The sequence below is a fragment of the Zootoca vivipara genome, chromosome 6, assembly GCF_963506605.1.
Source record: "Zootoca vivipara chromosome 6, rZooViv1.1, whole genome shotgun sequence".
In the NCBI taxonomy this organism is placed as follows: Eukaryota; Metazoa; Chordata; class Lepidosauria; order Squamata; family Lacertidae; genus Zootoca; species Zootoca vivipara.
Genome location: NC_083281.1, coordinates 505,203 through 517,654, shown reverse-complemented (window position 1 = coordinate 517,654; position 12,452 = coordinate 505,203). Strand labels below are relative to the sequence as shown.

At 49.2% G+C, this 12,452-nt stretch overlaps 2 protein-coding genes across 4 annotated transcripts in view; one reads left to right on the top strand and one right to left on the bottom strand.

Annotated features, from left to right (window-relative positions):
• The window catches only part of USE1 (unconventional SNARE in the ER 1), a 10,081-nt gene extending 3,476 nt beyond the window's left edge, over positions 1-6,605 (bottom strand). The window contains exons 1-4 of one of the 3 annotated variants that reach the window (XM_035117026.2): positions 6,455-6,605; positions 2,335-2,384; positions 1,506-1,584; positions 1,211-1,358 (exon numbers count right to left, since the gene is read on the bottom strand). In XM_035117026.2, the coding sequence (XP_034972917.2) occupies positions 1,211-1,358; positions 1,506-1,584; positions 2,335-2,384; positions 6,455-6,577 (400 nt within the window). In that variant the 5' untranslated portion in view covers positions 6,578-6,605. The other 2 variants (XM_035117025.2, XM_060276506.1) reach the window with 2 other exon arrangements.
• Positions 6,606-6,648: 43 nt separating this feature from the next.
• RPL36 (ribosomal protein L36) lies at positions 6,649-11,797 on the top strand. Its single transcript, XM_035117040.2, has 4 exons — positions 6,649-6,767; positions 8,719-8,813; positions 10,785-10,919; positions 11,648-11,797. Exons 2-4 carry the CDS (start codon positions 8,721-8,723, stop codon positions 11,735-11,737), a joined length of 318 nt encoding a protein of 105 aa, XP_034972931.1. The 5' UTR covers positions 6,649-6,767; positions 8,719-8,720; the 3' UTR covers positions 11,738-11,797.
• Positions 11,798-12,452: the final 655 nt, after the last annotated feature.

The window sequence follows — 12,452 nt, the reverse complement described above, 5'->3', positions numbered from 1 at the left end:
CAGCCCCTGCAACACTCCCCAGGCCACACCTCTCACTGGCTCAGCTCTGCAGCTGCCTTTTTTGGCATGGCTGAAAATGTTTCCTAGAGCTCAGGTAGCGTGGATAGGTGTGGAAACCTGCCTAATATTATGAAGGTAAGACTGAGGCGTGGGTTTGAAATTAGCCAGGCGCCAGGCGCATTTTGCAGCTGGCTACTGGCCACTTGTGACCAAGCGAAGATGCCCAGGTGCCTGGATGCCTCCTGACGTCTCCACCACCAGGAGATCTTTGGATCTGGACTGTTTTCACACACTTAAGACCACATCCTGTAGAATTTTATCAGTTCTGTTTTATCTGCACAATCAGAATGACTTTCAGGAACCAAAATGCTTTTTCCGTGCAGCCTGAGGAGCAGCGAATGACGTTAAAGCGAAATTGTTGTCGCTTGTCTTCGCTTCCCCCTGCTCTCCATTGGGGAAAAATATTCTTACGTCATGAATGGTCCGTGTCCCCAGTAAGAAAAAGAGGTCAGAATTGACCGATATATTGGTGGACTGTCCCTGAATCAAGTGACTTTCCTTCTTCCAAGTTCTCAAAGCTCTTAATCCGGCTCAAGGTTGTCCTCCGAATTTAACTGAGAATCGACCACAGTCAGTCCATCCTTTGCAAAGTAAGACTTGCCCCAAAATGGCAACCAGATACAGTCGTACCTTGGATCCCGAGCGCCTCGCAAGTCGGACGTTTTGGCTGACAGACACTGCAAACCCGGAAGTGAGCGTTCCGGTCTGCAAACATTTTTCGGAAGCCCAATGTCTGATGCAGCTTCTGATTGAGCGCAGGGAGCTCCTGCGGCCGATTGGAAGCCGCGCCTTGGTTTTCAAACCGCTTTGACTCCTGGAACAGATGAAGTTCGACAACCAAGGTACGACTGTATCTGTTTTAGCGGCTGCAACCTCGGTTTTAGGAGCCATTTGGCACCCAGCTTACGTAGCTAACCCTGGTTCCCGGAAAGGAATGTGGCCCTGCGGCTCAAAAGGATCGCCCTGCCTGGAACGTGGCCTGTCCCTAAAGACAGAAGATGCCATCAGGGGAGTCCCCACACGGAAACAGGTGCACACACAGAGAGCCAGAGCCAAGGTGAAGAAAGCAGCGAGCCCAAGCGACCCCCCCAGGGGGAAGTGGTGAGAGGAGCCGCCGGCGCCAGCCTCGGCCGGAGAGACATAACTGTACCAAGCAGCTCGTTCCTCATCTCGCCCGTGTAGCGGGCCTTGGTCTGCAGGTGCACTGTCTTGGTGGCCGGCGTCCTCTCCTTAGTGGTGGTGGGGGTTCTCCCGGGGGCCAGGAACTGGTTGGCCAGGGCCTTTTCGGAAGACGACGACTGCGGAGGAAAGAGAGAGAGAGAGAGACCGGGAGAGAGAAAAGGGCTTGCGACGATGCAGCCCACCTGGCCATCTGCTATCGGGGAGAAGGACCACCTCGGAGGACGTCGAGAAGGACCTCTCCCCCTCTACACACAAGGCCTTACCAGCTTGTCTGCTTCCAGCAGCCCCTTCAGGAAATCCACCTTGCGGGAATATTCGTTCAGCACCTCGGGAGCAGGTTTGCTGAAAGGGGAAACATCAGGACGTTAAGGAAAGCGGCTGGATCAGAACGGTGGACTGCCTGGTCTCTGGCATCCCGGGTCTCCCCATGCCTGAAACCCTGGAGAGCACCTGCCAGTCAGTGCAGACAATACTGAGCTAGGTTAGCCAATAGTCTGACTTGGCAGGAAGCAGTTTCCTCTGTTCCTACATCTGTTTTGCTAAGAGTCTGGAGAAGGCCCTTGAGGTCAACTGTGTGATGCAGCAGCAGGAAAAAAAAGAGTGCTGTTATAAGCTGCATCAAGAGAAGTCTAATGTCCAGATCAAGGGGCTATTCTGCCTTGGACAGACCCCACCTGGAGTCCCGAGTTCAGTTCTGGGTACCTCCAGAGAGTATTGACAAGCTGGAGGGCATTCGAAGGAGGGCGACCAAGACGATCAAGGGTCTGGGGACCCAAGCCTTACGAGGAACGGTTAAAGAAGTTGGAAGTGTTTAGCCCGGAGAAGAGACTGGGAGGAGACAGGAGAGCCATCTTCAAATATCTGAAGGGCTGCGTCTCGAACCCAGGCCTTCAAGTTCTAAGAAAGGAGATTCCAACTAAGCGCCAGGATGAACTTTCTGAAGGCAAGAGCTGTTCGGAAGGAGAACGGACTCCCTCAGAAGGTGGCAGACTCTCCTTTCTTGGAGGTGTTTAAGCTTTTGTTGAGATTTCTGCCTTGCAGAATTCTATGATTCTCAGACCTCTGCAGATCCCACTAGGGAAAGGAACTCACCTGGAGTGTTTCTTGAGGTCAAGGAGCATCTCCTCCAGGGCAGAGACGTACTGGGAAAGAAACGAGAGGGAACTGGTGTGAGCAACATTGGGCCAGAAGCTAAGGAGCAGCCCAGACAGGCATTCGGTTTGGACATGCCACAGAAACCTGCCAAGTAACCTATTTAGGGCATTTGAAAGGGGCTTTTCGTTGCTGCACTTCTTCACAGCCTTAACCCGGCCGCTGCAGGGCTGCGGCAAGGACATAAAGACGACCAACACTTTATTCAACGTTTCCCCAACTCCTTGGGCAGAGAGGGGAATCGCCAGCCCCCAAACCAGGTGTGATTTTGCATCCCTTGGCAGTTGAACTCCCTCCCATTGGTGGGTCTTCGTCAGAAGCTGACATAAGCTGTGTTTTAATTTTTATACTTTAAGGTTGTGCCCTGCCCTGAGGGCTTGGAGTGTTTTTGCGAAAAATTCGTCTTGCGAATCAAGGTTTCCCATAGGAATGCATTGAAATTTAATTAATGCGTTCCTATGGGCAAAAAAAGAAATTTCAATGCATTCCTATGGGAAACCGCCATTCACAAGAGCAATTTTTCGCAAAACGAATTGACTCGTGGAACGAATTAAATCCGTCTTGCGAGGCACCACTGTATACCTCTTTATACATACTGGCTATCCTTTTGATATATGAGGGTGCAGAGAAGTAAGGAGGGAAATGTACAAATGCTAAAAGATTAAAAACATAATTCAGGTAACCATGGGTTGGGGAAGGGAAGGAGCTTGACATTTCAATTGAATCAATATCATGGGAAAATGTTATTGCATTTTAATAATATAAAATGGAAATTTAGTAACTATTTTTTTATTAAAAAAGATTCGGAATTTAAAAATTTAATTGTGATAATGGTGTGATTTCTTTTGACACCTGGAAGCAGGGCTTGACTGTAGCAGCAGCAGCCCCGCTCCCCGCTGGTGATTCCTAGCAGAGCATGATGACTTAAGAGACGTTCCCTGCCTCCAACGGTGGAGGGAGACCGCGAGGGCACAACAACCCTCTGGCTCTGAATGGACACATGACGTGGCAGCTTGATAGCAATGGGGGGGGGAGAGAGAGAAGCTCGCTCTGTCAAGGTCCTCTCAAGGCAAAGCTAGAACGGAGTCCCCTTAGGCCGAGGGCGACACCCAGTGGTGACCGGGTGGCGGGTGGCAGGACATTCCATGAGGTCGCCTTGCATGGTTGGAAGGTTGCCAACGCTTCAAAAATCTTCTAATATTACAACCTCGTGGTTAGGGGCGCCACCAAACCTCCTCCCCGCCCCCAGCTTAAAAAGGACTCTTTCGATGGCATTCCGTGGGTGGGTGCATTTAAAACCACCTCTCCATTTTTGCTACAATACGACCTCGGAGATTTTCTTGTGCGTTTTCAGATTTCCTGCATCTGTTACATGGACGTAAGGCCAAGACTGGTAGCTGGAATGTGGGATCTAATGCAGGAATGGGAGGAATTGAGGTCTGCAGGGAGGGCCTGCTTTCCTTTTGAATAAGAACTTCAAAAAATCACCTGGAGCCACGTGGGAAATGGTGGTTAAGGGGGCAGAGCCAATTGTTTAATGTACCTGCTGAGAAACGACAGAAGACACAAGTTTTCCCAGCTGGGTGAGAAGGTTCTCTGCCAAGGGATATCGGTTTTGAATTTTTCTTAAATGTACCTGCTGATATTTTTGGCATGAAATTTATCTGTTGCTGAAGCTATTTGTCTACTGATTTTGCATTTTGTACATCGCCTTGAGATGTGTGTGTGGAAGATGATTAATAATAACATTAGTAGCAAATAAACAAAAAAGGACCCTTTCGAGCAGCATCAACCATGGGACCACGCTGGGTGAGCCTGGGCCAGTGCAAACAGTCACAACTGTTTCAAACATCACCACCCATTGGAAACCAAAGTGTGGGGAGCTGTCCCAGGGTCTTTTATGCAAACTCTGCTTTTAAATCTGCGTTGTGGCATTTCTGTTGCCTTTAATCTTGTGCCTTTACGTTTTAATTTGTACTTAATTTTTTCTTTAAAAAATACTCATTGCTAAGCTGCTCCATGAACTTCTTTGAGCAACAGGGCAGCATAACAATTAGTAAGTAACAAAACACAACTGCTGATAGTAATAGCAAAGACTGTTTATAAATAATGCACATCTTCTTGTAAATTTACATTGAGCCATTTAAGTGATCTTCACTCCAGACTTATTGGATTTGAAGTTGTTTATAATATAGGAAATATTTTTTAATTCTTTTAACAAGTGAAAGTATAATTGTTATTTTTAAATTCTTATAATCATGAGAGTATATGAAATTGCATATTAAAAAACAAAAACAAAATCTGATTTAATAAAATGCATACACCACTTCATTGCAAACAAAAACAAAAACCAACACCCCTCAAAGCAGTTTACAAAACTGAGAAACAAACCCTACTTAAGAACACAGAAAATTAAAATGCTAAAACAGATTACAATTACCTCATTTTCTAAGCATCTGGGAAGACCTGCCTAAACAGGAATATTTGAATCAGGCACATTGAAGTTGCCTGCCTGGCGTCAGATGTCAAGGAGTAACCTTTAGAAGACATCTGAAGGCAGCCCTGGATAGGGAAGCCTTTTAAGGTTTCGTGTTTTATTATGCTTTTATCTATGTTGGAAGCTGTCCAGAATGGCTGGGTAACCCAGCCAGATGGGTGGGGCATAACTAATAAATATTAGTTATTATTACTACTGTATTGTTATTTTTATTGAATATGATGTCCTTATTTTAATCAGAGAAATGTTGGAGGGTATGAAGCAGTCTTCACCTGCAACATGGAAGGACAGCAAGGAGCAAGCCCTGTACAGGGAAGCTTTAAAACAGGCACCCCCAAACTGCGGCCCTCCAGATGTTTTGGCCTACAACTCCCATGATCCTTAGCTAACAGGACCAGTGGTCGGGGAAGATGGGAATTGTAGTCCAAAACATCTGGAGGGTGTTTGGGGATACCTGCTTTAAAATGTGAATTATTATTTTTTATACATGTTGGAAGCCGCACAGAGTGGTTGAGGCAACGCAGGCAGGTGGGTAGGCTATAAATAACAATATTATTATTATTAGTAGTAGTAGTAGTATTATTCCATAATAGGGCAGACAGATGGGCAGGGTATAAATAACATTATGATGATGATGATGATGATGATTCCATAATTCAGGTGCTGCCACACTAAACCATCTGGGTTCGTACAAATGCAGGTCCTTTATTGTGAATATTTGTTTTGCAATACTATGAGGAATGGTTCACAAATGAAAGTGAATAAGCACTTAAGCAAATGCATAATTAAAATACAATAATCTATTAAACATGACCCCTTCATGGATCACTGCCTTGTCGTGGCGAAGGGGCTTAAATAACTTAGAGAAGTTATGTTTTGAGCAAACGTGATCCACCTGGAGAAGGAATTGGCAAGCCACTCCAGTATCCCTGCCAAGAAAACTCCATGGACAAAGACAACAGGCATATAAAAGTTATGGCGCTGGAAGATGAGCCCCTCAGGAAGATGGGCCCCTGAGTGCTCACTGGAAGGACAGATCCTGAAGCTGAGGCTCCAATACTTTGGCCACCTCATGAGAAGAGAAGACTCCCTGGAAAAGACCCTGATGTTGGGAAAGATGGAGGGCACTAGGAGAAGGGGACGACAGAGGACGAGATGGTTGGACAGTGTTCTCGAAGCTACAAACATGAGTTTGACCAAACTGCGGGAGGCAGTGCAAGACAGGAGTGCCTGGCGTGCTCTGGTCCATGGGGTCACAAAGAGTCGGACATGACTAAACGACTAAACAACAACAACAACATTAAACATGAAAAGCTTCCCTAAACATTATTCATAATAGCTATGAATAATAATGATCAATAACACAACAAATAATAATAAACATTAATAATAATGACACCTGCGACGCAGGCAGGCGGCCTACAGGTGCGGCTGTTTGCAGGACAAGCTGCACCTGCCGGATGCCTGCCTGCCAGGCAGCGATCCAAAGGGGGCGGCTCCCCGCTCCCATGGCAACCCCGCCGTGCATTCTGGGTCCCCGCCCCTCGGCCGCCGCGCACCGACCTTCTCCAGGCGCCACTCGTCCGGCTCGCGCCGGTCGGCCGCCAGCGCCTCGCAGCGGCTCAGCAGCCGGACCAGCTTCAGCTCCGCGCGGGGAACCGGCATCACCGGAGCCGCGGCCGCCATCGCTGCGTCGAAGCCGGAAATGAAAACGCCGGGAGCTTCCGGGTCAGGCCAATCACGCCCGTCCTCTCTGGGAAGCGGGCGTCTCTATGGTTTCCCCGGCCGGCTCGGTCGCGCACGCGCAGTAGCCGCTTCCTTCCTTTCCGGCTCTCCTTTTTCCGGCGGGGCTTGGACGGAGCAGTAGCTGCAGCAGGTGAGCTCCGCCGGGGCGGCGAGGGAGAATCCGCGTCCATCCGCCGGCGAGGGGCGGCGGGGCGGGCGGCGGGGAGCCCGCGGGACACGAGGGGCCCCCGGCCGAGGCGGGACGGAGGAGGCAGCCCCTTCCAGGGCCAGTCCGGGTCCCATTGATACTCTTAATAGGCCATGGGGGGGGCAGCTGGAGGCAGAGCGTGGCCCCTGAGCATCATGGGAGTTGGAGAGTCCCGTCGGGGGGGGGGGTCCACAGGTTGTCCCCCAGGCTCCCTCTGGAAATTGGGAGACCTAAAGGGGAAGAAATGGTGGACGGATTATGCCGAAATGGCAAAAATGACCAGAAAAGTCAGAAAGCTTTAATAAGGAATGTTGGCAATTTATCATAAAAACCATCGTGAACACTTCCTTTTTTGTTGGTTGAAAACTTTAAAACAGAAATGTACAATAGGCAAAATGAAAAATAAGCAATTATTCATACTTGCTTTGTGTATACATTTGTGATGAGGTTTTACAGGGCTTCCGATCTTCCCCTTGCGTTCCTGAATCAAATCCCTTAGATACGCGCTTAGACTTTAGTTTCTCCACGTTATTTGACTTACTGTCAGTTTTATTTTATAAAATTAGCCTAATTGCACAACGAAGCTCAAGCAAGACCTGCCAACGGATTGATCTTTTGACAGTGTTTTTTTACATATATATCCCATCCCATTGTGAACTGTTCCAGTCCTTAGTGGGATTGCAATTTCCCTTGTAACGTTATGTGACAATGAGCTATGGATATAAGGGATATATACTGTATATACCGTGTTTCTCATATTATAAGACATGTCTTATATTTATTTTTTCCTCAAAAACACACACTATGGCTTATTTTCAAGGGATGTCTTATTTTTTTCCTTCTCCTCCTGCCGCGGCCGGCAGTGCTGCTGCGCCTATCACTATGTCTTATTTTCGGGGTATGGCTTATATTCCTTGAATGCTTAAAAATCCTGCTATGGCTTATTTTATGGGTATGTCTTAAAATATGAGAAACAGGGTATATAAATTTGGATTGTTATAAAAGATGCAGAAGGGTTAACAATAAGACCCACAAAGGGGAGGAGAGAAGTCCAGGAGATTCTTGGGAATCTTGTTTTTATATAGTATGTTGTGGTGTGAATGTAAATTTTATTGTGGAAAATCAAATAAATATTTTTTTTGGGAGGTGGAATAAAGAGGAAGAAATGACTATGCCCTGTGGAACTCCTTGCCACAAGGTATGGGGGTGTTACAGGCCTAGATGACTTTAAAAGGGGGCGAGAGGGGAAAGGCACATATAAAATCTAGCCCAAAGGGTCACCCAGCCATGCTTCTCAAACTGGTCCCCAGCGGCTGTTGGACTACAAATCCCATCATTCAGTGGCCAGACCTTGTGCTGCTAAAATTGACACGTGTGCCACCAAAGGTTTGACTGGCATGTTCTATGTGCTTTCATGCTTCCCTGTGGCCATAATGAAAGATTTGGAGTTGGTCAGTCGCTGACCACTAGTCCTGCTGGCTAGGGATGGGATGGGAGTTGTAGTCGGACAAGAATCCTTGTTTGAGAAACGCTCCCTCGCCATGGCTCCAGGTATTATTCAGATGCACAGCTGGGAGCCATCATTGTTCGCCACCTCTTCCTCTGTGAATGTGTCTCATGTGTTTTTATTATGTATTTTGTGGTTTTATATCTTGATTTTATTCCGTGAACTGCCTTGAGACACCCCCGGTTATAGGGCGGTATATAAATCCAATAAAAATCCTCTTGGGAAGCCACCCAAGGTTATGGCTTTCATTGCCTTCTGTGGGGAGAATGCAGTCAGAACCACCTTCAAATCCTCGCTCAGCCCCAAAGGGTTGCCTTGGCCTACCTCACAGGGTTGTTGTACGGTGAGTGTAGACGTGGTAATAACAACCTCCCCTCCTTTCTCTAGCCATGGCAATCCGCTACCCGATGGCCGTGGGCCTGAACAAGGGCCACAAGGTGACCAAGAATGTGGTGAAGCCACGCCAGTGCCGACGCCGTGGGGTGAGTTTGGGGTCAGGGAGAAAGGGGGGTGGGTTGCTGGGCTCTCTCGAACTCGCCTGGGGACCCTGTAAAGCAGGCACCCCCAAACCTGGCCCTCCAGATGTTTTGGGACTACAACTCCCATCATCCCTGAGCACTGGTCTGTTAGCCCCTGGATGATGGGAGTTGTAGCCCTGAAACATCTGGAGGGCCAAGTTTGGGGGTGCCTGCTGTAAAGGATCTGCAATTGCCAGGCTAGTGTTTCCTCAAACCTGGGGTGCTCAGCTGTTATAGACTACAGCCCCCATCACCCCCTGCCCACCGGTCCTGCTAGATCGGAACGGTGGGAGTTGTAGTCCGGCAATGGCAGGGACTCCCAAGTTTGAAAAACAACGCCGCAAAAAAGGTGATTCATGTCTGCCACTACTGCGGCCGTTGTTTCATTAGGCCAAAAATGGAAAATGTGCCAGGTCCCAACCAAAGAGGAATGGCAGCTTAAGCTCACGGAATATGCACAGCTTGCAGACTTGACATATAGACTAAGAGAACAAGAAGAACATATGTTTAGAGGAGAGTGGAAGATGTTTGTTGAATATATGGGGGGGGGGAAACAGTGTACACTTGAAACAGTTGGCAGCATTAAGACACATTGAACAGTGTAAAGGTAAAGGGACCCCCGAACATTAGGCCCAGTCGTGACCAACTCTGGGGTTTGGGCACTCATCTCGTGTTATTCACTGAGGGAGCCGGCGTACAGCTTCCAGGTCATGTGGCCAGCATGACAAAGCCACTTCTGGCGAACCAGAGCAGCACATGGAAACGCTGTTTACCTTCCCGCTTGGAGTGGTACGTATTTATCTATTTGCACTTTGACGTGCTTTCGAACTGCTAGGTTGGCAGGAGCTGGGACCGAGCAACGGGAACTCGCCCCGTCGCGGGGATTCAAACCGCTAACCTTCTCATCGGCAAGCCCTAGGCTTTGTGGTTTAACCCACAGCGCCACCTGCGTCCCATTTAACAGTGTAGATAAGTTTAAAAGGTAAAGGGACCCCTGACCATTAGGTCCAGTTGTGACCAACTCTGGGGTTGCGCGCTCATCTCGCGTTATTGGCCGAGGGAGCCGGCGTATAGCTTCCGGGTCATGTGGCCAGCAGGACTAAGCCGCTTCTGGCAAACCAGAGCAGCACACGGAAACTGTACTGTCTGGCAGTGGCTTCCCTCAGCCCTAAATAGAGGCAGCAGGGGCTGGATGTGGGGCCTTCTGCCTCTAGAGCACGGCCAGAGCTGCAGCCCTTCCCATAGCACTCAGGATAAATGCTTAAAGGCAGGTGTCCACCTGAACACGTTGGCGGCATTAAGATAAATGCAGCAGTGTAAATGAGGTTTGATGGATGCAGTAAAGGAATCCTGAATGGTTTAGTTTTTGTAAAATATGCAGGGGTTTATGATATGCAAAACGAACCATGGAAAGAGAAGAATGGAACTCGCTGATATCCTAAGGATGTAAAAAGTAGTATTTTGAATTGGAAAACATAAAATTTAATAAAAATTATATATACAGCGTAACCTCGGTTCTCGAACGTCTCCGTTGTCATACGTTTCGGAACCCAAATGCTGAAAACCCAGAAGTAACTGCTTCGGTTTTCGAACAATTTTCGGGAGCCGAACATGCCATGCGGCTTCCGCTTTGAGTTTCCCTATTGTATTGAGGCTTCCGCTTTCAGTTTTTGAACGTTTCCGAAGTCAAATGGTCTCGCAGAATGGATTACGTTTGAAAACCGAGGTTCCTGTGTGTGTATGCGTGTATCAGGAGGCCTGTTATCTTGGAACTGAAAAATCTTTTGCCCAAGGTCTGACTTGAACTCTTGACCCTGAGAGGAAGTCTCTCGTGCTCTGCCAGCTTGAGCTAAACTCTGCAGGGCAAAAAAATAAATCAGAAATGAATATTTTTTCCACTGTATTGCTTTAATTCTTGTATCTCTCCTACTCCAGCGGCTGACCAAGCACACCAAGTTCGTCCGGGACATGATCCGGGAAGTGTGCGGCTTCGCCCCCTACGAGAGGCGCGCGATGGAGCTTCTCAAGGTCTCCAAAGACAAGCGAGCTCTGAAGTTCATCAAGAAAAGGGTGTGTGCTCCGAAACTGGGCAGGGTGGGGGTGGGGCGGCATCCGCAATGCAGTGGCCAAGCGGCAAGCACCGGCCTGAGTTGGCCAGGATGGGGGAGCCTGCAGGGTTAGGCCAGTTGCCCCAGTGGGAAATCAGGATATCGCTGCCTCCCAACTGGCAGCAGGACAAAACCACTAGGGCTGCCGGCCATCACCAGCCCTCTCCATGAACTTGTCCGATCCTGTGGCAGAGAGTTCCAAAGATTGACAACATAAGGGGAGACTTCCAATGCCCTGCATGAGAGGAGCGTGGGTGTTTTCCCCTGCCCTTAACACTATGGCAGAAAGTAGCCCAAGCTGGCACCAGGGCGCCACCTCGTACCCGAGTCCCCCTCCAGCTACTGCCTTCATCCCAGAAGCCTATGGGGCACAGCTGCAACCGCTGGATGTGCAGAGCAGGGCTTCCCAAACTTTTCAGACTACGATTCCCATCATCCCTTCTGGCTAAGTTGGGGAAACTGGCGTAAAGGGAGAAGCAGGCTCTTTCCCCAGTCTTGAGCTCTCAGCCCGCAGGCAGCCAGTCCCAAATCCCGCCTTGCTGACTGGGGGGAGTTTGCAGGGCTGGATCCCTCTGCCTCAGTACAAGATTTGCCCCATAATCCACGCGGGTCCCACTCTGAAAGACCCCCTGCACACCCCACCCCACCGCCATTCTTGGGGTCTGACGGCTTCTTTTTTGCTTCCACCAGGTGGGCACACACATCCGAGCCAAGAGGAAGAGGGAGGAGCTGAGCAATGTCCTGGCGGCCATGAGGAAAGCAGCTGCCAAGAAGGACTAGCAGCTCCCTGTCCCCCCCCCTCAAGGAAAGCTCCCAATAAACCTATTTCAAAGAAATAAATCTGGAAGCATCGTCTGTGGGGATTTAGGAAGACCAAGGAGGTGGGTTGTCGGGTATCCCCAAACTTCGCCCCGCCAGATGTTTTGGACTACAATTCCCATCTTCCCCAACCACTGGTCCTGTTAGCTAGGGATCATGGGAGTTGTAGGCCAAAGCATCTGGAGGGCCGCAGTTTGGGGATACCTGCCCTAGGCTGTGTCACCCTGACCCGTGCAACGTGGGGAGGTTGCATCCACCTCAGGAGAGAAGCGGGGGGAGGGGGGCGCCTGCTTCAAAACTGGCCATGCCAGCCACAAGAAAGCCAGGTGGGCGTGACAGGAAAGTGGGTCTGATGAATCGGGGCAAAGGGGGTTGTCTTTGAGAGGCCGGACACCCCCCAAAGGAAAATTGCAGCAGCAACTCTGGCTCACTTGCGACTCCCAGAAACCTTTATACGTTGGGACCTCGGTTGTCGAACACTTCGGACGCTGAACAGTTTGGTTCTGTTTGCAAACCATTTTCGGAAGTTGGGGCTGCTTCCGAGGCACATTTCTCCAATGGATTTTGCCAGCTGGCAAAACAGATTACGTTCCACAACCGAGATTCCGCTGCATAGCCTTATCCTCCCAACTTCCCTCTAGCTGCTTTCTTCGCGCGATGTGCAATTCCTTTAACT

Excerpts from the sequence above, each read along its gene's own strand:
- RPL36 (XM_035117040.2), top strand. The coding sequence starts at position 8,721 with ATGGCAATCCGCTACCCGATGGCCGTGGGCCTGAACAAGGGCCACAAG. Across the intron at positions 8,814-10,784 it reads GCCAGTGCCGACGCCGTGGG|CGGCTGACCAAGCACACCAA; the intron begins GTGAGTTTGGGG and ends CTCCTACTCCAG. Across the intron at positions 10,920-11,647 it reads TGAAGTTCATCAAGAAAAGG|GTGGGCACACACATCCGAGC; the intron begins GTGTGTGCTCCG and ends TGCTTCCACCAG.